We start from the raw sequence: 22,241 nt of genomic DNA on the forward strand, positions 1-22,241 counted from the left end.
GAATTGCCCCTTTTTTATTAATATATAATGTTCTCCCTTGTCTCTAATAACAAGTTTGCTTTTAAAGTCTATTTCATCTGAAATAGCTACTTCAGTATAGCCAGTTCAGCTTTTTTTTTTTTTTTTTTGGGTTACTGCATGCACGGAATATCTTTTTCCAGCATTGCACTTTCAATCTATTGGTATTCTTGGGTCTAAAGTGAATCACTTGTAGACAACATATAGATGGCTCATATTTTCTATCCATTCCCCTGGTCTATGTCTTTGATTGGGGAATTTAATCCATTAACATTCAATGTTATTATTGTAAAGGCAGTTCTCTCTTCACTAATTTTGACCTTTGGGTTTTATCTGTCATATTTTTTCACCACTCTTTTTATACTTTGTTACTTTTACTGATATAATCTTCATTTTCAAATTCTCTTTCCAAATCTCTCTCACCTATGTTTTCTTTTCTGCCTGTAGCACTCCCTTTAGTATTTCCTGCAAGGCCAGCCTTTTGGTTACAAACTCTCTCCATTTCTGTTTATCTGTGAAGAGTTTAAACTCACATTCATATTTGAAAGCCAATCTTGCAAGATACAAGATTCTTGGCTGTCAGTTTTTCTCTTACAGTGTCTTAACTATATCACACCACTGCCTTCTTGCTTCCATGGTTTCTGAGGAGAAATAAGCACTTAATCTTACTGGGTATCCCTTGTATGTGATGAGTCACTTTTCTCTTGCTGGTCTCAAAATTCTTTCTTTGTCTTTGTCATTTGACATTCTGATTAGTACGTGTGTCAGAGTAGCTCTATTCGGATTTATTTGGATGCAAGTATGCTCTGCTTCTCGAACATGGATATCTATAAGCTTCAATAGGGTTGGGAAATGTTCAGCCATTATTTCTTAAAATATTCCTTCTACCCCTTTTCCTTTCTCTTCTTCTTCTGGGACACTTATGATATGTATGTTTGTGCATCTCTTGCCGTCATTTAGTTCCCTGACACCGTGTTCAATATTTTCCATTCTTCTTTATCTGTTCTTTTGTATGCTTGCTTTCAGAGGCCATGTCTTCAAGTTCACCAACCTTTCTTCTGCCTCAAGTCTGCTGTTATATGTCTCCAGTGTATTTTTAATTTTATTTATTGTGGCTTTCCCATAAGATCTACTATTTCTCTATATATGCTTTCAAATTCTTCTTTGTGCTCACCCAATATCTTCTTAATAACCTTAATCTCTTTAGCCATGTCACTGAACTTACTAAGATTTGTTTGAACACCTACAGTTAGTTTTTTCAATTCCTTTATGTCATCTGGAGGCTCATCTTGGCATTTGGCTTACTAGATGTATTTATTCTGGGTACAGTTACTCTCTTTAGTTTAGGGCTTTCTTGCCCTTTCTCCCTTGTTGGTTGTACAGCAGGAGTCAAGGATGTAGTTGGTACTGTAAGCTGTGGATGCTGACGCTGCCCACATTGCCCCAGAAACCAATGAAGCTTCTCCTACCTTTCTCCTTTGCTAGGGATAGTGACAATGCCACAGCCATATGCAGCAATCCAAGCTGTCCAGGCCAAGACCATCCACAGTTACCCAGAGACACTGATGAAGCTTCACATCCCTTCCTCCCCTGCCTGGGATGAGGACAGAGCTGCAGGTTTAAACCATGTGGGTTAAAACTGAGTGCAGTTGCCCAGGCAGGCTGACATAGGATTGGACCCTTCTTCCCCTTCCAGTGATGCAAATGGACCTTCCAAAGTACCCAACAATCTAATCTGTGTGGGCCAAAAGTGCCTGCAGGTGCCCTGAAAGGCTGATGGTGTACTGTCCATTCTGCCCTTTAAGGGGTGGGGTTGTAACCACAGGCACCCAATAAACCAGTCCATGCAGGCCAGTAGCACCTACAGTTTCCTAGAGAAGTTGAGGAAGTTGAGGAGCTTCCCTCCTATCCTTAGCCTAGGCTAAGGCTGGCTGGAAATCCCATCTAGGTGGAAAGAAGCTGGTCCTTACCATCACCGTGACTTTCAATTAGCTCTGCTTCCCTTCATGATGGGGGCAGAGTTAAAATGGTGGCTACTGGCCTCTTTCCAACTTGAATAGATTCAAACTTCAGCTGTTCTTAGGATTATAATTTAGCCAGCTGAAATCACTAATCAGTAGCTGAAGTCAGTGCCCAACTGTATCTTTCTCCCCCATTTGGGAAATGGAGCTTCCAACTCCAGCCAAGACAGCCTGCACCACCAATGCAGGATGGGCACCAGCCTCTGGAGCATACAATGCTCCACTCATGAATCTTCACTGCAAATGTGCAGTGTCCTCTATTCCATTCTTTCAAGGATGTTACAGTATGTTTTCTGGGCTCCTGGGCCCCCAAAACAGGTGCTTTAGATAGCTCTGGGTGATTATTAACTGCCCTGTAGGATGAACTTACTCTTGGAGCATCTTACTCTGCCACTACCTTGCCTCTCCTCCTGTCTTAGTATTCTTGAAAACAGTTTTGACCTTGATTCCTAGGAAGCCCCCAGATATTTAGAAACCACACTTTGAAAAACAATGGTGTAGGCTAATTTAATCAATATTTACTGAAAGCTTGCTACATGCAAGGTACTCTGCTAGATTCTGGAGAAAACAAAAATAAGATAGTCACTGTTCTGGGGGAAATTGTCACTGGTTCCATTTGGGAAACAAATCAGATTCTTCAATAAATATACAGAACAGTAAATATCAACCCCTTTTTTTAGGACCCTCTAAAATCAAACTTTTGGAATATTTAGGGTCTTCCTAGGCCCTTGGTTCTTGGCAGCTCTAGAAATGTGCTGTTTCCCTTATAGCCTCATTTATATTATATCTCTACTTCTTATACAAACTTCTTTTTATCATACTGAATTTTATACATGTCTATTGTCTGACACAAAAATGAATATACTATCTTTCCATCCTTGTATACCTAGGGCAATAGTAGGTTCTCAGAGTACTATACTTGTTAAGAATAAAGATCTGAGTAAATAAATGAATACTCTCTCTCTTACTGAAAAGTAAGATTCCTAAGGACAGAGATAGTTTTACTTATCTCTGTATTCTCAGAGACCACCACAGTTTGGCTGCCAAGAGGTCCTCATTAAATGTTTATTGAATAGAATAGATATGAACTATATCACAAGTTTGATTTTAGGAAGCTGTTAAAATGATCACTACATTCATGCTCCACACCTACCCTCTCCTTTGCCCCACCAACGGAGTATGTAATAATACCTTCAATACTTCTTGAGAATATCACTGCAGGAAAACAAACTGAAGGGAAATGATCTGAAATAGCAAAAAAATGTGAACTATTGAAGCTTTCAAAATTAGTGTTCTTTAATTATTTTGAAGACCATATAACGAAAGACTAAAATGTCAAATTGAAACCCTATGTGGTGAAGCCAATGAAAAAGAACTTTTAAAATAATGCAAAATCCTTCTAATGTAATTTCAAATATTTCCCAGGCATCTTATTTCCTTGCATTCCTAGTTTCTTATAAAAAATACTGGTAAAACAAAGTTTTATTTCAGTTTGTCTTATCACAGGCTTCAAAACAGTGAATTAACAAAGTTAATGTATAACGTAAAACTTTGAAAATTAAAAAATAAATAAAAATCGGGGGAAGATTCCAAACATCAAGAAGAAAAAATAAAAACACTTCTGGCCTTAAAGATTGGATTCCATGGGAAAAAAGTTCTGAGACAGAAATTTGCATGCTAGAAATTTATGGAGAGTCTTCAAATAAAGGGAGTGAGGGAAGAAGGCTTGGACAGAGCTGTAATGCTTGTGTTGCAAAAGAGGTCTCAGCCAATTCCACAGGGAGGCCTGCAGCTGGGATGGCTCTTCAGAGATGTTCCAAACTGAGGGAGTGGGCTGGGCCTTTGTACCCTCACATTTGTATCCCTGACCACTGGTTCCTTGTGATCCTGGATTCCTTGAACTCTGGAGACCCTAAATAGAGATGTTAGCTTGGGCTAGGCAGCTCTTTCTGGCACAGACAATTCCTAGGGAGACTTAGTTCCCCAGCAGTAAGCTACCAACGGCAACACTCTTGGCAGCTGGGGGAATGAGGTCATTGGTCCTGAAAGGGTCAACAGAGCCACTCACCATAGCACCCATTATTATCTTCCTTACTACTATTCTAAAGCAGTACCTATTTAAAAGGAATTTAAACATCTTGTTTAAAGAATATTTGACCACTTATGCATAAAGTGGTCAAATACTCTTAAAAAGATATTATAGAAGTTCACTGATCTCTGCTAAAGGAAACTGCCTCTTTCATAGCTCCCAATTGAGTGGTTGATACTGACTGAACCAAGGAAGAACCTCTGGTTCCTCCCTGACACAAATCTGGCTAACCACAAGTTATAAGCTAAGAGAAGGCTGGGTTACAAAAGCATTCTTTGCCCAAAAGAGGAAAGGGAAATTCCCTGAGCTAATCAGACTCTCCGAAGGGTAAACAAGGAATGCTAGGTCAGTCAGTCATCTGGGGTATTGGGAAGGTAAATGAGAACACAGGAAGAACAAAGAGAAGATTTATGTCAACGACAGATTATTACCTTCAAAATCCACACACACCAGTTGACAAACGTTATCAAAACAACTCTGTCCCTAGATCTGCCTTATGCATCTAATACATCCTTATAAAAGATCTCCTGTTCTTAAGAGTCTTCTGAAATTCATATTTTTTTCACTGTTACTTCATCTGTACTACACACCCACATTACTTATGGCTACTGGAGTTAAGTTTTTGCTCCTCAACAGGCTAAGAAATGGACTGCTGGAGAACTTACAAGCACAACTCAGCAGCCACCTCCCAGCCCTCATCCACCTACCTCCTTTCTTATTTGTATGCAATGTTTCAGTATATTTCCATTTTGCAGTCCAGGTAAGATGTTAGGTCTCAATCATAAAAAACAAGCTACCCAGAAATGTAATGGCTTGACAGTACCTTGAACCAGAAACCAGGAACAAATAGCCCCAGCTGCTTGCCATGGTGGGAACTCTGCGCAATGGTTATTTGACACATATTTTTTGCTCAGTGGCAGGGCCGTCTTTCCCTAGGGTGTATAAAAAACCAGAACTTGGGGAGGAGATGTACCTCAAGTGGTTGAGTGCCTACTTCCCATGTATGATGTCCGGGGTTCAATCCCTGGTACCTTATTTTAAAACAAAAACAAACAGGGACACACATGTGGCTCAAGTGATAGGGCTTCTGCCTACCATATGGGAGGACCTGGGTTTGATCCCTGGGGCCTCCTGGTAAAAAAGAAGAGAAAGAGTGACTGTGCGGCGAACCAGTGCCCGCATGGTGAGCTAGCGCTCATGCAAGTGAGTCACGCAGCAAGATGATGATGCAACAAAAGAGAGACGAAGGCAAGGGTCAAGGTGAAGCACAGCAGAAACCAGTAACTGAGATGGTGCAAGTGAGAGGGAACCTCTCTCCACATCAGAGGTTCCCAGGATCGAATCCTGGTCAATCCTAGAGGAGAAAAATAAGAAGGGAAGACAAAAAGAGAAATAGATACACAAGATCACACAGCAAATGGACACAGCAAAAACAGCAGAGCAGGGGGGAGGGGAAGGGCAAGGGGAAAAAACAAACAAAACAAAACAAACAAACATACAAAACCAGCACTCAGGCAGCACCTGGTCCCTCATCTCCAATGTGAAATGGGGCACGCGGAGCTGCCATTCACTTACCCTGACCCCAGCAGGCAGCCTCCTTGGCAGACTGGCCTCAATGGGGACCTCTTTCCCTGCTCTTCTGGACCCTTTGTGATGTGTAAAAAAATAGTCATTTTTAAAAGAACCTCCATTATGCCTGAGACTGGGTTCCTATGAGCTGTGGTTCCCAACAAACAGCAACTTGCTCCACAATCTCAAATGGTTCAAAAAACTGTGTGTAGAGAAAGAAAATGTTAAAGTAAACAGGATGAAAAGTTTGCATTTGGTGAGTCTGGGTAAAGTTTTAAAAGCATTTTCTGTATGAAATTTTATCAAAATTAAAAGTTTAAAATTTTAAAATAAGAAGACAAAAGCCTACAGGAAGTGTATTGTGATGGACTTTATAATGCCAAGCTAAAAAGTGTGGACTTCACTGTGAACGGAATAAGGAGAAAGAAGAATTTGAAACATTTCTTTTAGAGAACAGACTAATGGGAGATTAGACTGAAGGGAAAGAAGGAAAGAATGGTGGCAGAAAAAACTAGTTAGGAGACTACTGTACAGTCCAGACAGGAAATAATAAAGATCTGATTTACGGTAATGGAAATGGAAAAATGTGGATTCAAGAGGTATTTAGGATGTAGACATAAAAGACTTGCAGAGTGATAAGACTGTGGGGAATAAAAATGGAAGAGGAGGGAAGTCAATTTGGCTTAACCAGTTGGGCACCTGCCTACCACACGGGAGGTCCCAGGTTCGGGTCCCGATGCCTACTAAAGAAGACAAGTAGACGCCCGCACTCACCGCAACAAGAGCTAGACACCACACCCCACCGCAACGAGACCTAGATACTCAAACACCATTGCAATGAGAGCTACACAACCGACCCTGCTGCAATGAGAGCTAGATGCCTGCACCCCACTGCAACAAGCAGATGCCTAAATGAGCAGATCACACAAGCCAGCAGACACCGTAGCCTGCAGGGAACAGATGTGGCTCGAGCTGTTAGGCATTTGCCTCCCATGTGAGAGGGTCCTGGGTTCGGTTCCTGGTGTCTCCTGGAGAAGGCAAGCCAACAATGAGCAGACAAGAGAACCATTTGGGGGAAGGGAAGAGGGGACTAAATTAAAAATAAAGTAAAATAAATAAATCTTTAAAAATGCAAGAGGAATCTAGGATAATCCCTCGTGATCCCCCTACCCCCCAACACACACACTTTCTGGCTGGACAACAGGAAAGATGAAAGTGTAACCAAAGTTGGAAAAGAAGGACGTGTATTTGGCCTGGAAAGGTCAGAGAATAAGTTCAGTTCTAGACAGTCTCAATTTCAGAACATTTGTGGGCTATCTGAGTCTACCAGAAAATTAGGAATTTTAAAAATGGAGGCCTAGAGCTCCAGACTGAAGACATCAGTGTAGGAGCTATCATGGAGGGATATAGATGGTATGAACTGATAAGAATGGCAAGAGGAGAAGTCAAAGAGAAGCATCCTAATAGAACATGATGTGGACACAGTAGAGACAGATGTAGCAATGGAACTATGTGTTGTTCTAGTTTGTCACTTTAAATAGGAAACAAATGTTTCAAAAATGATATGCCTTAAAGCAGGTAATAGGAATACTTATTATAAAAAGCTATACAAATATTCCTATTATCTATTCCTTTTCTTTCCCACAAAGAATGACACTTTTGGGAAATGATTTACTAAATAATAATTATAGTGTTAAAAATTAATAGCAGGGAAGTGGACTTGGCCCAATGGATACGGCGTCCATCTACCACATGGAAGGTCCACAGTTCAAACCCCATGCCTCCTTGACCCGTGTGGAGCTGGCCCACATGCAGTGCTGATGTGCGCAAGAAGTGCCGTGCCACGCAGGGGTGTTCCCCGTGTAGGGGAGCCCCACGTGCAAGGAGTACACCCCGTAAGGAGAGCCGCCCAGCGTGAAAGAAAGTGCAGCCTGCCCAGGAGTGGTGCCACACACACGGAGAGCTGACACAACAAGATGACACAACAAAAAGAAACACAGATTCCCGGTGCCACTTGATAAGGATAGGGTGGTCACAGAAGAACACACAGCAAATGGACACAGAGAGAAGACAACTGGGGGGTAGGGGATAGGGAGAGAAATAAATTAAAAAATAAAAATAAATTAATAGCAAACATAAAATTGGCAGACAGGTTTTAAAACCAAAACTACCATGACATCTCTCTGGTCAAAAACGAGTACCTCCCTGAAACTGAAACTGAATTTAAATTAGACATGTACAATAATTAAACAAAAGGTTTTGGGGAGTAAGTATGTCCTTTAGAAATAAGAACAGAATCTCTTTTGTCCCAAGATTCATGTTATTTAAAGTCCTTGTCATAGGACCCAATTTCAGGCTTCATATCTCTTAACTTTCTATAGGTCCTGTTTTTAAACTATACTCTAATATTTGTTATATCTGAAACATGAAATGCCCAGAGGTATCTGTGAACATTTGCACAAAATGGTCCCAATGTTTGAAATATTATTCTATCTTCAATAGCTAGTAAAATCATGCCCACAATTTAAGGCTCAGTTCAAGAGTTTGCTCTTCCATAAAACTCATTACAAAGTCTCAGAGACAACATGGTATGAGACATGTAAGGAGTCTGCAATATCAGAGACTTTGGGCAAAATCCCAGATCTACAATATGGCAGTTGCTTTGTTATATTTGTTACTTAATCTTACTTTTCTCACCTATAAAACTCAGAAAATAGACACGTCTAAGAAAATATCTGACAAGTAAAATAAAGATGCATTCACAGGACTTAGAAAGATTATCTAGCACACAGTAGGCACGCACTGGATAAAAGAAAACTTCCGGTGGTGTGCTGGTAAATATTTACCAGTCTCCAAAATTTACACACACAAAAAACACAAAAATACAAAACTCACACGAAAATCAGTTTCAAGCTTCTAAAGTGACTGAATCCAGAAGCCAGTAAAGTAGCATACTATTATAAAGTATGTATACCATAAAAATAGCATAGCTGTATCCCATAACCCCAAACAGAAATTCTGTACCAATTAAGGATTAACTCCCACCCCCTTTCCCTACCCTCACCCTGGCCCCTGTTAACTGGTATTCTAGTTTCTGATTCTATGAACTGCTTATTCTAATTATTTCGTATCAGTGAGATAATGCAGTATTTGTCCTTTTGAATCTGGCTTATTTTACTCAACATGGTATCTTCAAGGTTCATCCAAGCTGATGCATGTATCAGAACTTCATTTTTTTTATGACTAAATATATTCATACTATATATATATACCACATTTTCTTTATCCATTCATCTGTTATGAGCATTTGGGTTGCTTCCACCTTTTGGCAATTGTGAATAATGCCATTATGAACAATGGTGTGCAAATGTTTCAGTCCCTGCTTTCAATTCCCCTGGCTATATGTCTAGAAGAGGGACTGCCAGGTTATACTGCAGTTCTATACTAACTTTCTGAGGAATTGCCAAACTGTTTCCACAGTGGCTGCACCACTTTACATTCCCACTAACAATCAATGACTGCTCCTATTTGCCCACATCCTCTCCATCACTTGTTTTTTTCCATTTTTTATAATACTCATTCTAGTGGGTGTGAAGTGATATCTCACTGTGGTTTTGATTTGCACTTTCCTAATGGCTCATGATGAAGAAGAGTACCTTTTCATGTATTCTGGCCATTTCTAGTTCCTTTTTGGAGAAATGTCTATTTAATTCTTTTGCCCATTTTTAATGGTCTTTTTTTTTTTCCAGTCAGTTGTAGGATTTTTTAATATATTCTAGATATTACAACCTTATCAGATATGTGGTTTCCAAGCATTTTCTCTCATTCTGTAGGTTTTCTTTTTATTTTCTGATGAAGCCCTATGATGTGCAAAAGTTTTTAATTTTGATGAAGTCCCACTTAGCTATTTTTGGTTGTTTTTTTTGGTCATGCTTTTGGTGTCAAGCTTAAGAAACCACTGCCTACCCATTGCTTCCCAATGTTTACTTCTAGGAGTTTATAGTCTCAGCTTTAATTAAGCTTTTGATCTACTTGCAGTTAATTTTTGTATATGGTGTGACACAGGGGTTACCTTAATTATTTGGCATATGATTATCCAGTTTTCCCAGCATCATATGTTGAAGAGATTGTTCTTTCCCCACTGAGTGGACTTCACACCCTTGTTAAAAACCAATTGTCCACAGATGTGAGGTTTTATTTCTGAACTCCCAATATATTTCCATTGTCTATTTGTATGACCTTGTGCCATTACCATGCTGTTTTGGTTACTGTGGCTTTGCAATAAGTTTTGTTGTTGTTGTTTTTAAAGTTGACAGATGGTTCTACCTGAAAGTGGACGGCTGCAGCACTAAGGAACCTTTTCTGGGATATCTCTGATGTCATCGATGAAGTGAAGTCCTCCCAGTGGGGGCAGAACTTTGAGCAGTGTACCTGATTGTTCATTTTGCTTGGAAGGGAAATGGGTGAAGGTGAATTTGTACACTGGTGGCAGTTAATTACCTTGGACCACTTCCATCATGGAAGGGATAGCAATTTGTTCTAACTGGAACACACACTCTCCAGATACGGGTATGTCATCCCTGCATGTATTGCTTCTGCCAAAACTACCATCTGTGGACTTACCAAATGTCTTATCCACCACCATGGTATTCCACACAGCACTGCTTCTGATCAAGAAACCCACTTTACAACAAACGATGTGTGCGAATGGGCACATGCTCTGGAATTCACTGGTCTTACCATGTTCCCCATCATTCTGAAGCATCTGGATTGACAGAACAGTGGAATGGCCTTTTGAAGACTCAACTACAGTGCCAACTAGGTGGCAATACCTTGCAGGGCTAGGCAGTGTTCTCTAGGAGACTGTGTATCCTCCAAATCAGTGTCACTCTATTATGCTGCTTCTTCCATAGCCAGGATTCATGGGTCCAGGAATCAAGGGTTGGAAATGGGGAGTGGCACTACTCACTATTACTCCTAGTGCTGCTCTAGGAAAATTTCTGCTTCCTGTCCCTACAACCTTAAGCTCTGCTGGTCTACAAGTCTTAGTTCCAAAAGGAAGAGTGCTTCTACCGGGAAACGATTCCACTGAACTGGAAGTTAAGACTGCCACACCTGGCTACGCTGGGCTCCTTGTGCCTCTGAATCAACAGGCAAAGAAAGGAATTACTGTACAGGCTGGGGTGACTGATCCTATCAAGGGGAAATAGGATTGCAACTCTCATAAAGGAGGTAAAGAAGAATTTGCCTGGAATACAGGAGAATCCCTGGGGTGTTTCTTAGTACTACTGTATCCTGTGATTCAAGTCAATGGGAAATTTCAACAACCCAATGCAGACAGGAATAACAATGGCTCATAATCTTCAGGAATGATGGTTTGGGTCACCCTACCAGATAAAGAACCACCGCCAGCTGAGGTGCTTGCTGACAGCAAAGGGAACAGGAAAAAGGTAGTGGAAGAAGATAGTGATAAATACAAACTATGACCATGTGACCAGTTAAAGAAACAAGGACTATAATGGTCATGGATATTTCTTCCTTGTTAAGAGTATATTTGTATATGTACATAAACAAATATCTTTGTTTTCTTCCCCATCTTATTCCCTTACTATATAATGTTAAGTTGTATTAGTTTCATGTAGTAGTATTTAAGTTATAGGATGTCAAGTTTAGAAGTGAATATTACCCAAGGGATTTAGTGTGTTTCTGGCTGTACACAGGACAGTGGAATATTGTTAAGGAAAAAAAAAAGTCTCATTGTTTTCATTAGAGATTTAAGTAAGGTTTAAAGTGGTGAGTATGACTGTCAAGTTGACAAGAGGTGGACTATGATGGTTAGGCTAATGTGTCAACTTGGCCAGGTATTGGTGCCTAGTTGTTTGGTCAAGCAAGAACTGGGCTAATTGTAATACCCAGAGGCATCGCATGGACTTTAATCATCAGTGAGTTGACTGCATCTATGGCTAATTAAATCTACACATAACTGAGGGAATTGAATGAGACCACAATCAGCTGGTGGCCTTAAAGGGGGAATTGAATTCAGTATTCAGAGAGAATTCCTATCTTTACTTCAGACAGTCAGCCTCTCCTGGGGAACTCATCAAGGACCTTCATTGGAACTCCTGGCTTGCAGCCTACCCTACAGAATTTGGACCTGTGCATCCCCACAGTCATGTGAAACAATTTATAAAATTTCATACTATTTACAGATATCTCCTGTCAGTTCTGCTTCCCTAGAGAACCTTGACTAATACATTCATTAACTGATAAATGGGCAAACATAGTGCAGTACATCCATACAATGGAATATTATTCAGTCATTAAAAGTAATGAAATATTGATACATATATAAAATAGATGACCTTAAAAACATAATACTAAATTAATTAAGCTAGTCACAAAAGACCATATATCATATGATTCCTTTTATATGAAATGTCCAGTGTAGGAAAATATAGAGACAGAAAGTAGCTTAGTGGTTGCCTAGGGATAGAGGAAATAGAGCATTAGGTGGTGACAGCTACGGGGTGCAGTTTCTTTTGGGAGTGATTAAAATATTCTAGAATGTATTTTGGTAATGGTTGTACAATTCTATGAATATAGTTAAAACCATTGAACTGTACACTTTAAATAGGAGAACTGTATGGTATATGATTATATCTCAACAGCGATATTTAAAAAGAGGCTTTATATTTGAATGTTCAAGTATTTATACCTTATGGAAAATAATGATGTGTTATTGACATAAGCTCATCCAAAGACTAAAAAATTATCTTAACATTGCAAGAAAGAGCCATACTGGAAATAAGTTTCTTGCTATTATCAACGTAATACATAATTTAAGGCAAACTTTAATTTCTAAAATTCTTACAAACAAGGCAGACACTTTCTAAGAGGATGTAAAAGAACTTTTCTTGCCTTAATTAGACTTTTGAAACTATATAAGGCATTGTATCTCCTAAAAAACACATATTTTACATTGCCCTCTGATCCAGTTTACCACTGAGCAAGCAAAAACAAAGATTGGTATAATAATAGACAACGTTTTTCTGCTTGTTTCTGAAATTTACCATATTTTTAAATGTTATTTGAAAATGCATTTAAAAGTGCTGTGAAATATTTCCAATGCTCAATTCACTGACCATGTATATTCAGTAGGTATTTTGTTCTACTATCTAGCAATTATATTTTTAAAATAATTTAATGGACTAAATTCTTAATTCCAGTCAATTCTAGGCAAAAGAGCAATGAAGGAAAAAAGCAGTGTGAAAGAAAAGAAGCCACAAATACTCAATTCTAATTATTTTATACTTATGGCTTCAGACAATTCAGACAGAGAAGGTTATAGTGCTTAATGGACTAATTATACATGTCAACAAAGACCATATACTGCTCCAATAGCAAAGAACACAAATGCCTTCTGTGTCAAATGAAATTATTTAGATGTTTGCTTGCCTACAAAAACAGAAAGAGAGCAATTCTATTAAACTCATAATTCAAATAGTCTTTGAAATTTTCTATATTAGAAAAAATAATGACTATCTTAAAATGGTTACTGAACTATTAAAGAGTAATTCATCATGGTTCAAAAGTACGACATAATCCAGGTATCAGGATATATGGATTTAAGGCCAGCTCTGCTCCTTATTATAACTTTACATGTCACATTACTTCCCTAAGTTTTGATTTCCTCATTTAAAAAATGAGATTATTAATTTTACCTATTTATCATAAAGCTATGGTGAGAACCAAATATGAAATAGCTCCAAAACTAAAAAGCACTATTAATATATAAACACATTATCACTGTGGCACATTGATTTTAGCTAAGACCAAAAGAATGAATATTGGCATAGTTTAATCAACACTACTATCTACTGGCAGAGTACTCCTAATATTGTTAGTGTGACTACCCTAACTACACTTTTCTAAAACAGATCACCAAGAATAAACAAATCAATAAAAATAAAAAAAGGATAAAACAGACCACCATCAAGAAAGAGTTGAAAGGAGTGGGTGTAGCTCAGTGGTTGAGCACCTGCTTCCTATGTACGAGGTCCTGGGTTCAACTCCCAGTACCTCCTTGAGTTGAAATATGGTTATATGTTCTATTTATAGTTTTGTTTTTCTTTTTTCTTTCTATCTTGGCAATTTCATAGCTTTAATAGATGACTCTTAAACCTATTTTAAAAAGATAGATGAAAGAAATGTGACAAAATCTAGTTAATTATTGAATCTAGATGATGAGTATATGGGAATTCTTTTACATTTTATCTTTTTCATATATGTTGCAAATTTTTCTTAATAAATGTTTTAATCTATTAATGTCAACCCTAAACTTCTCTTATACAGCACTTTCAACTACCTGCTGCCTGAATATTGGCATTGAATCTTCCCCAACTTTCTCATCTTCTGCCTTGTCATTTTTATTTCAATGACAAGCCAATCTTAGCCACTGGGTACCACTCTAACCACATCTTCGTACCCTTTCCTCACTGACATGCAGCCCCTGCCACAGTGCCTTCTCTATTGTTCCTCAAACACACCAATTTTACTTTTGCCCTGGCTGCTTCCTCTGGAAGGTTCTTCTTACCAGATTTTCATGAGCCTATCCTTAATTTCACTCAGGTTTCTGCTCAAACAACATTTCAGAAGGGTCTTTCCTGACCAAACTATGTAAATCAGTACTCTTCATCATTCCTTAGCCCCTTATCCTGCTTTACAGCAATATATATGACCCTATATTATAAAATAATTTATGTATATGTTTAACATATCTGTCTCCCTCCCCAAAATATCTACAAAACAAAAGCCAACTGCTCAGCCTAACATGCAAAATCCTCCATGACCTGAACTATCTTCTTTCCTCCAACTATACTTATCAGATACCCTATTAAGTCTAATTTAATTACTCTTCACTATACATGTTTCTCAATTTCCTTTCTCTATGCCTTTGCTCAATCAGTGACCATCACCACAAGCTCAAATTCTATCCATGCTATAAGACCAGTTCAAATGTCACCTTTACTGATATTCCTGGCTGATGCTCCTCGGAACCGCCACAATTCTTTATCCATACCATGTATAAGGCATTACTGTTTAAAACTGTATTGTAGGGAAACGGACTTGGCCCAGTGGTTAGGGAGTCCGTGTACCACATGGGAGGTCCGCGGTTCAAACCCCGAGCCTCCTTGACCCATACGGAGCTGGCCCATGTGCAGTGCCAAGGCATGCGAGGCACGCAAGGAGTGCCACGCCACGCAGAGGTGCCCTCCGCGTAGGGGAGCCCCACGGGCAAGGAGTGTGCCCGTAAGGAGAGCCGCCCAGTGTGAAAGAAAGTGCAGCCTGCCCAAGAATGGTGCCGCCCACACTTCCTGTGCCGCTGACGACAACAGAAGCAGACAAAGAAACAAGACGCAGCAAATAGACACAGAAAACAGACAAGGGGGGGGGGAGGATTAAATAAATAAATCTTTAAAAAAAAAATGAAATAAAATAAATGATGCTAGAACCATATGGAAATCAATGAGCTTTGACTCTTACCTCACACCACACAAAAAAATTAGTTAGAAATCTATCAAAAACCTACCATAAAAAAAAAACCCTGTATTGTATTTATTTATTAAAAATTTCATCTATTAATCAACATGAAGCTTGAGGGCAGAAACTATACCCTATTCACTTTTTAAACTTACTAACACAAAAGCAAAAGGCAAATAATTGTATATTTTTCTTTTTTTTTTTTTTTTAAAGATTTATTTTTATTTATTTAATTCCCCTCCCCTCCCCCGGTTGTCTGTTTTCTGTGTCTTTTTGCTGCGTCTTGTTTCTTTGTCCGCTTCTGTTGTCATCAGCGGCACGTGAAGTGTGGGCGGTGCCATTCCTGGGCAGGCTGCTCCCTCCTTCGCGCTGGGCGGCTCTCCCTATGGGTGCACTCCTTGCGCGTGGGGCTCCCCTACGCGGGGGACACCCCTGCGTGGCACGGCACTCCTTGCGCGCATCAGCACTGCGCATGGGCCAGCTGCACACGGGTCAAGGAGGCCCGGGGCTTGAACCGCGGACCTCCCATGTGGTAGACCGATGCCCTAACCACTGGGCCAAAGTCGGTTTCCCTGTATATTTTTCTTAATGTGAGATACTGGTATATACATTTGTGTTACTATATTGAAGGGCAGACAGGAAGAAAGAATTTAGGCCAAAATCCCCTTAATATGCTAATAAACATCTACAACAAGTACTTATTTTTTGGTCAAAAATGTACCTTCTTTGTTTGTTTTCCCAATTTTCTTACTTCTAGTAAAAAAAAATTGTTTACCCACCAGTTTCTGAAATTCTCTCATCTTTTCCACTTTCATTTGAGTTTCTATTGCAGCTCCTTACTAGCTATGTTAACCTTTCTAGTCTTAGTTGCCTGATGTTAAAAATGGGGAGAAAACCCCAAATGTCTACAGGGTTTTTATAGCATTAATTCAGATAATACTCTTAGTACAATGCCTGGCACCTAATAGGCTATTAGAGAAATGAATAGTGCCTATTAGGCTACTACAGAGAGAAGCAGCAATATAAAACATATTTCAATGTATGAAGTGAGAGTATTAAAAATACAATATAAAAAATACAAAATCCACTTTTATGTACTCTAATCAAGACTGGACTATAATAAAAAGCAACCAAACTCATTTTTTCTTTCCTCTTTTGTTTCCAAAACGGGGGTGGGGTGGGGAACTGTTGTCTTAAAAAAAACCACAAAAAACAGAAGAAAGCATTTTTATGGTCATTTATAGGATATATTTTTTTAATGGATATATCATTTGACTGAGAGTTAGGAAAACTTACCTGGGTTCTGAAGTTAACTAGCTGAGTGTCACAAGCAAGGCAACTAGCCTTACAGAACTCTAGGTGAATTAAAGCCCCATTTTATGCAGGATTGATAATGTTTTTTGTTTAGGTCAAAATGCTGAGAGAGTGGGGAGTTCTGTTGATGTTTTAAATAAATGAAAACCATCACCCAAGTCATTATTATATTCTATTCACAAGAAACTAATATCCACATATAATTTTGCACTAGTGGAATGAGATTTCATTCATTCATCAGAATAGCCACCAGTGGTATAAGATTAGTCTGAATTGATGAAAAGTCTGAAGTATAGAACAAGTGTTAATGACCATAATAAGATAGAGCTGTGACATATTAAAAGGAAAAACACTAAGATCAACCAAGATCTTGAGAATTCTATTTAAAGACAAGGACATACAAATAGTGTTTAACCTTTAAATATTTTTAAAAGAATTGCAATACAAATAATATAATTTTCCTCTAATTACTTTTGTGTTGTTTTTTTTAAAAGAAAACATTTTATTCAGACTCTAATATAGTCAATTTGGAAAGCAATTTGGAGATACAAATCAAATGTCTTAAAAATGTACTCATACTCTGACTCAGTAATTCCATTTTAGAAATAAATTTAAGGAAATAATCAGAAATGTTAAAAAACACATACATAAATATACTAAAACTTATAAAGATACAAAACATGTTTACATAAAGTGTTCATTAAAGTATTATACATAAAAAGTAGAAACAGCCTCAATGTACAACAGTCAGGGAATATTTAAATAAAGAAGACTTTACTTAAACAATTAAGTGTTCTAAAATCATTTTTAATTAGAAAATATTCCAAAAAATGTGAGGTGGTAAATCACAAATACATTTCATTTATTATTATGAATCCCATCATTGGTTGAGCTGCCAATCTTTCCTGTAGATTACATGCACCAAAGTTCCTCTGTTCACCTCTCAGCAGTATAGATTCAAAGATCTGATCACAATAAATCAAATCCATAAGCTAAGACAAATACAGTACAATTCCCTAGTTTCCCACGACTAAATTTAACTACAACACTGCTTTGTCAAATGGCAAACAGCCAAGCTTTTTTAAATCAGGAGGATCCTGAATCCTTCACAGATAATACACATTTTGCCAACCAGCACTTACCTTTGAAAAGTAAATAAACCAGCTGTAAATCCTCTATTGAAACTTGTTAGACTCTCAGTGTCTCAGCTTAACTAGAAGAAATCCTATGCTACATGTACTTGTGGCAAATTGGTACAGAAACACTGCAAACTAGAGTCAGAAGACCTCATGTTGTATTTCAGCTTTACCAATTCTCTAAAACCTCTTTGAAACTTGTTTGTTCAACTAAAAAAAAGAAAAAGAAAAAACAATAACAACAAACAAAAATGGAGTAACAATAGTTGTTTTACCTATTTACTTACTGATTGAATTATGTCAAATTATTCTAAGGATCAAGTTGGGACAATATGAAAGTGCTACCATAAACCCTTAAGCATTATATACATGAGATGTATTACTAGCATTAAGCTTTCAACAAAACATCTGTTGATCTGAATTCAATATAAAATTAACTGCTTATTAGGTTCTTAATCTAATCAACTAGAGCAACAGTTCTTAAATGGCAAATATGAGAATCATCTGTAAGCTTTCAAAAAGAAAAAAAAATACATGTTGCCAAGTGTCTATCACTATAGATTCAGATACAGTGGGCCTGAGGTGAAGTCAAGAACTCTGTATTTTTTAAAAAAGCTCTATACCAGAGAGGGTATATGGGAGTCGATGAGCTCAAATGTGAGCCTACTTCTATTTTTTCAAGAAAAACCTTTAGCTATCATCATATTTCATATTTAAATTAAAAACCATAATTTGACTCATAACTTTTATGTTCATTCTATGGAACAAGTAAGCTATACTCTAGAATTCAATATGCCCAAAGACAAACAGTAACTTAAATTCCAGTAAGAAGAAATCTCAGAAGCCGATGTGGCTTAGTGGTTGAGTGCCAGCTTCCCACATAGGAGGTCCCAGGTTCAATCCCCAGTTCCGGTACCTCAAAAATAAATATCTCTTTCTTCTCCTCCCTTTCCTTTACACATGTGTATAAAAAAGTTATTTAGAATGGCATATGTTTAGAACAACTAAGTCAATACGGACAGTCTAAAATTTTGACTGACAAGAGTTGACTTCAAAAACAATATAAATACTACCCAATCACCTCAGAATTAGATTTGACTTCTTCTGTGGCTGGTTTGGATGCACCAAGAGTTGTAGTACCATTGCTGCTGTCAGACATACCTAAAAGTAAAATGTGTTAAGCACACATTAAATAATTTAGTTAGAAGACCTGTATTACCTCACTGATAGTCTTACTAACATTCTAGATCATGACTAATTTATTTACAGTCAGAATTTTCTTTTTCAAAACTATACACAATCAGAGAAGTATACACTGATTACAAGTAAATCATTCTAAAAACAAAATTTTATAAAAATACTTAACCAGAATATAAAAATGTATCTCAACTATTAAAAAATTAATTTCATAAAATCATTTTAGATATGGAACAAAATTTAAAAGATCAGAGCATCGACATTATTTGATTGAGATCCAAAATGTTATTCGTGGCTATTTAAAAACAAATTTACAGACCACAATTTAGGCCTACCACCTCCCTGGTCAGTACTCTTTAGTATTGATAACTGATGTGAATGCTCATTGTCTAAGTGTCTATACTCAAATTTCATTAAATAAAGGTTTAATGAACTATTTCTGCTTCTAACTTACTCAAAAAAACATTTAGAGTATACCATCTATATGAAAAAAGAGTAAAATCTAGTTCAGGTTCCAAGAGTACTCTGAATCTAATCAGGGAGATGGATACACAAATAATTACAAGACAACATATTAGAAATTCTAGTGATATTCTGCTCTCAAGGTACACTGAAGAGAACAATTTTACTGTTTGCAAACAGAACCCAACATACCACATTTAGAAAATAACACATCATGACCAAGTAGGATTTATTCCAGGAATACAGGGTTAGTTCAACCAAGAAATCTAAAAATATAAAACTTATTGATAAACCTAAGAGAAAAAACATGATTTTTTCCATTGACGTTGAGAAATCCCTTGACAAAATTCAACAACCATTCAAAATTCAACACTCAAGGAAATAGGAATCGAGGGATACTTTCTCAAGATGATAAAATATAAGAACCTTGGTCCTACAAAAATTATCTTATTTAATGAAGAAATAATAGAGGCATTTACACTAAGATAGGGAACAAAGCAAAGTTGACCACCCTCTTCACTACTATTCAACACTGAACTAGAGACAGTGGCCAATTAGAAGAATAAGTGAAGAAGTAAAACTATCTCTATTTGCAGATGATATGAGAGTATATCTCGAAAAAACTCCCAAGAATCAATGATAAAACTAACTCAAAAATAAAAAAAATTGTAAAGAAGCAGGACACAAAATTAACATATAAAAATCAATATCTTTCAGGATGTGACACAAGCAGTTGGGCACCTGCCTACCACAGGAGAGGTCCCAGGTTCAGTTCCTGGTGCCTCCTAAAGAAGACAAGTAAGACAGCGAGCTGACGTACTGGGCTGACACAACAAGGTAGTGCAGCAAGCTGATACAACAAGATGACACAATGAAGAGACACAATAAGGAAACACAATGAAAGACACAAAAAGCAGGGAGAAGAGGTGGCTCAAGCAATTGAGTGCCTCTCCCATGAGAGGTTCCAGGTTGGGTTTCTGATGTCTCCAAAAAAGAATCAGCAGACAGAGAGTGCAAACAAGGGGGGGGGGGGGGATAAATAAATCTTTTTTAAAAATCAATATCTGGGAAGTGGATTTGGCCCAATGGATAAGGTGTCCGCCTACCACATTGGGAGGTCCAAGGTTCAAACCCAGGGCCTCCTGACCCATGTGGAGCTGGCCCACGTGCAGTGCTGATGTGCACAAGGACTGCTATACCACACAGGTGTGCCCCCTCGCATAGGGGAGCCCCACGCACAAGGAGTGCTCCCTGTAAGGAGAGCCGCCCAGTTCGAAAAAGGTGCAGCCTGCCCAGGAATGGCACCACACACACAGAGAGCTGACACAGCAAGATAACTCAAAAAGAGACACAGATTCCAGGTGCTGCTGACAAGAATACAAGTGGACACAGAAAGCAGACAACTGGGGCGGGGGGGGGGGGGGGGGGCGCGGGCAGGAAAGGGGAGAGAAATAAATAAAAAATAAAAAAATCAATCTTTCATATATAGAAACAATAAAGAGAAAACACAATGACAGAGAAAATCCCATTACAATAGGAAACACTTGGGAATAAATTAAACAATGTGCAAAATCTATATGAGAAAAAATATTAATGCATGACTGGAAGATACTAAAGAAGACTTGAGCAAATGGAAAGTCAACTTCTGTTCCTGGATAATGTGACTACATTATAAAGATGCCAATTTTTTCTAAGTGAATTTATAAATTCGATACAATCCCAATAAAAATACCAACAAGCTATTTTATAGTTATAAGTTGGTACTAAAATTCATAAAATCACAAGGGGGACCACCCTTGTCAGCCATTAAAACATACCATAAAGCACCTTGAATTAATTAGTGTAATTAAACACAGTTGTACTGGTACATGACTAGACAAGACCATTGAGACAGAATAAGAAGTCTGAAATTAGATCCAAATACATACGGAAATTTAGTATACAACATTGGTAGTATCTCAAACCACTGAAGTACAGACGGACATTTCAATAAATGGTGCTGGAAAAACTGGGTAACCATTTGGAAAAAGGTAAAAAAATCTATCAATATCTTAGGCCACACATAAGAATAAACTCCAAATAGATTAGAGATCCAAATGTTAAAAAAAAAAAAAAAAAAAAGGAAAGAAATAAACCACAGAAAGTACTAGAAGGAAATATGAAGAGTTCCTTTTAAATTTGGTGTTGGGAAAGGCTTTCTAACTCTGACTCAAAATCTAGAGGAAAAAAAATGGGTGTTTGACTTCATAAATTTTTTTAAAAATTTGCTTGACAGGAAGTAGTATAAAAACAAAGTCAAAGACAACTAAAAAAACTAGAATGAAATAGTGACAACAAATACAACAAAGGGCTAGTATCTCTAGCATATACAGAACTAGTAAAACTAAGGGGAAAAGGATAAAAAACCAGATAGAAAATGGGGTAAAAAACATAAGCAGACAATTCACCAAAAAAGGCTCTCAAACATATAAAAATAAACTCACTTTTGGAAGAAAAACGCAGATTAAAACAACACTGAGGGGAGCAGATGTAGCTCAGTGATTGAGCGCCTGATTTCCATATAGGAGGTCCTGAGCTCAATCACCAGTATCCCCTAAAAAAAACAACAACATAAGACAACATTCCTCACCTACTACACTGGCAAAAATTTAAAAATATGAGAATACAGTCTGTTGGAGAGGATGTGACGCTGCAGACGTCTACACCCTGCTGATGGGAATGCAAACTGGTACGACTATTATAAAGGGAACCTTGGCAATCCCTAACAAAATTACATATGCACATACCTTTGGACCCAACCATCCCACTTCTAGGGATCTACTCTGGAAATATACCTTTAACAATACAAAAATATGTACACATTCCTGGTAACTATAAAATACTGCAAACAACCTA

At 37.8% G+C, this 22,241-nt stretch overlaps 1 protein-coding gene across 5 annotated transcripts in view; it reads right to left on the reverse strand.

Moving 5' to 3' along the window:
- The window catches only part of ARFIP1 (ARF interacting protein 1), a 134,220-nt gene that overhangs the window by 98,337 nt on the left and 13,642 nt on the right, over positions 1 to 22,241 (reverse strand). For 3 of the 5 annotated variants that reach the window (XM_058281119.2, XM_058281050.2, XM_058281068.2), the window contains exon 2: positions 18,769 to 18,848. The exons of the other annotated variants lie outside the window; for them this stretch is intronic. In XM_058281119.2, coding sequence (XP_058137102.1) covers positions 18,769 to 18,846 — 78 coding nt within the window. In that variant the 5' untranslated portion in view covers positions 18,847 to 18,848. The remainder of the gene's footprint in view (positions 1 to 18,768; positions 18,849 to 22,241) is intronic. 5 annotated transcript variants of the gene reach the window in all.

Source organism: Dasypus novemcinctus, chromosome 1 (assembly GCF_030445035.2).
Source record: "Dasypus novemcinctus isolate mDasNov1 chromosome 1, mDasNov1.1.hap2, whole genome shotgun sequence".
In the NCBI taxonomy this organism is placed as follows: Eukaryota; Metazoa; Chordata; class Mammalia; order Cingulata; family Dasypodidae; genus Dasypus; species Dasypus novemcinctus.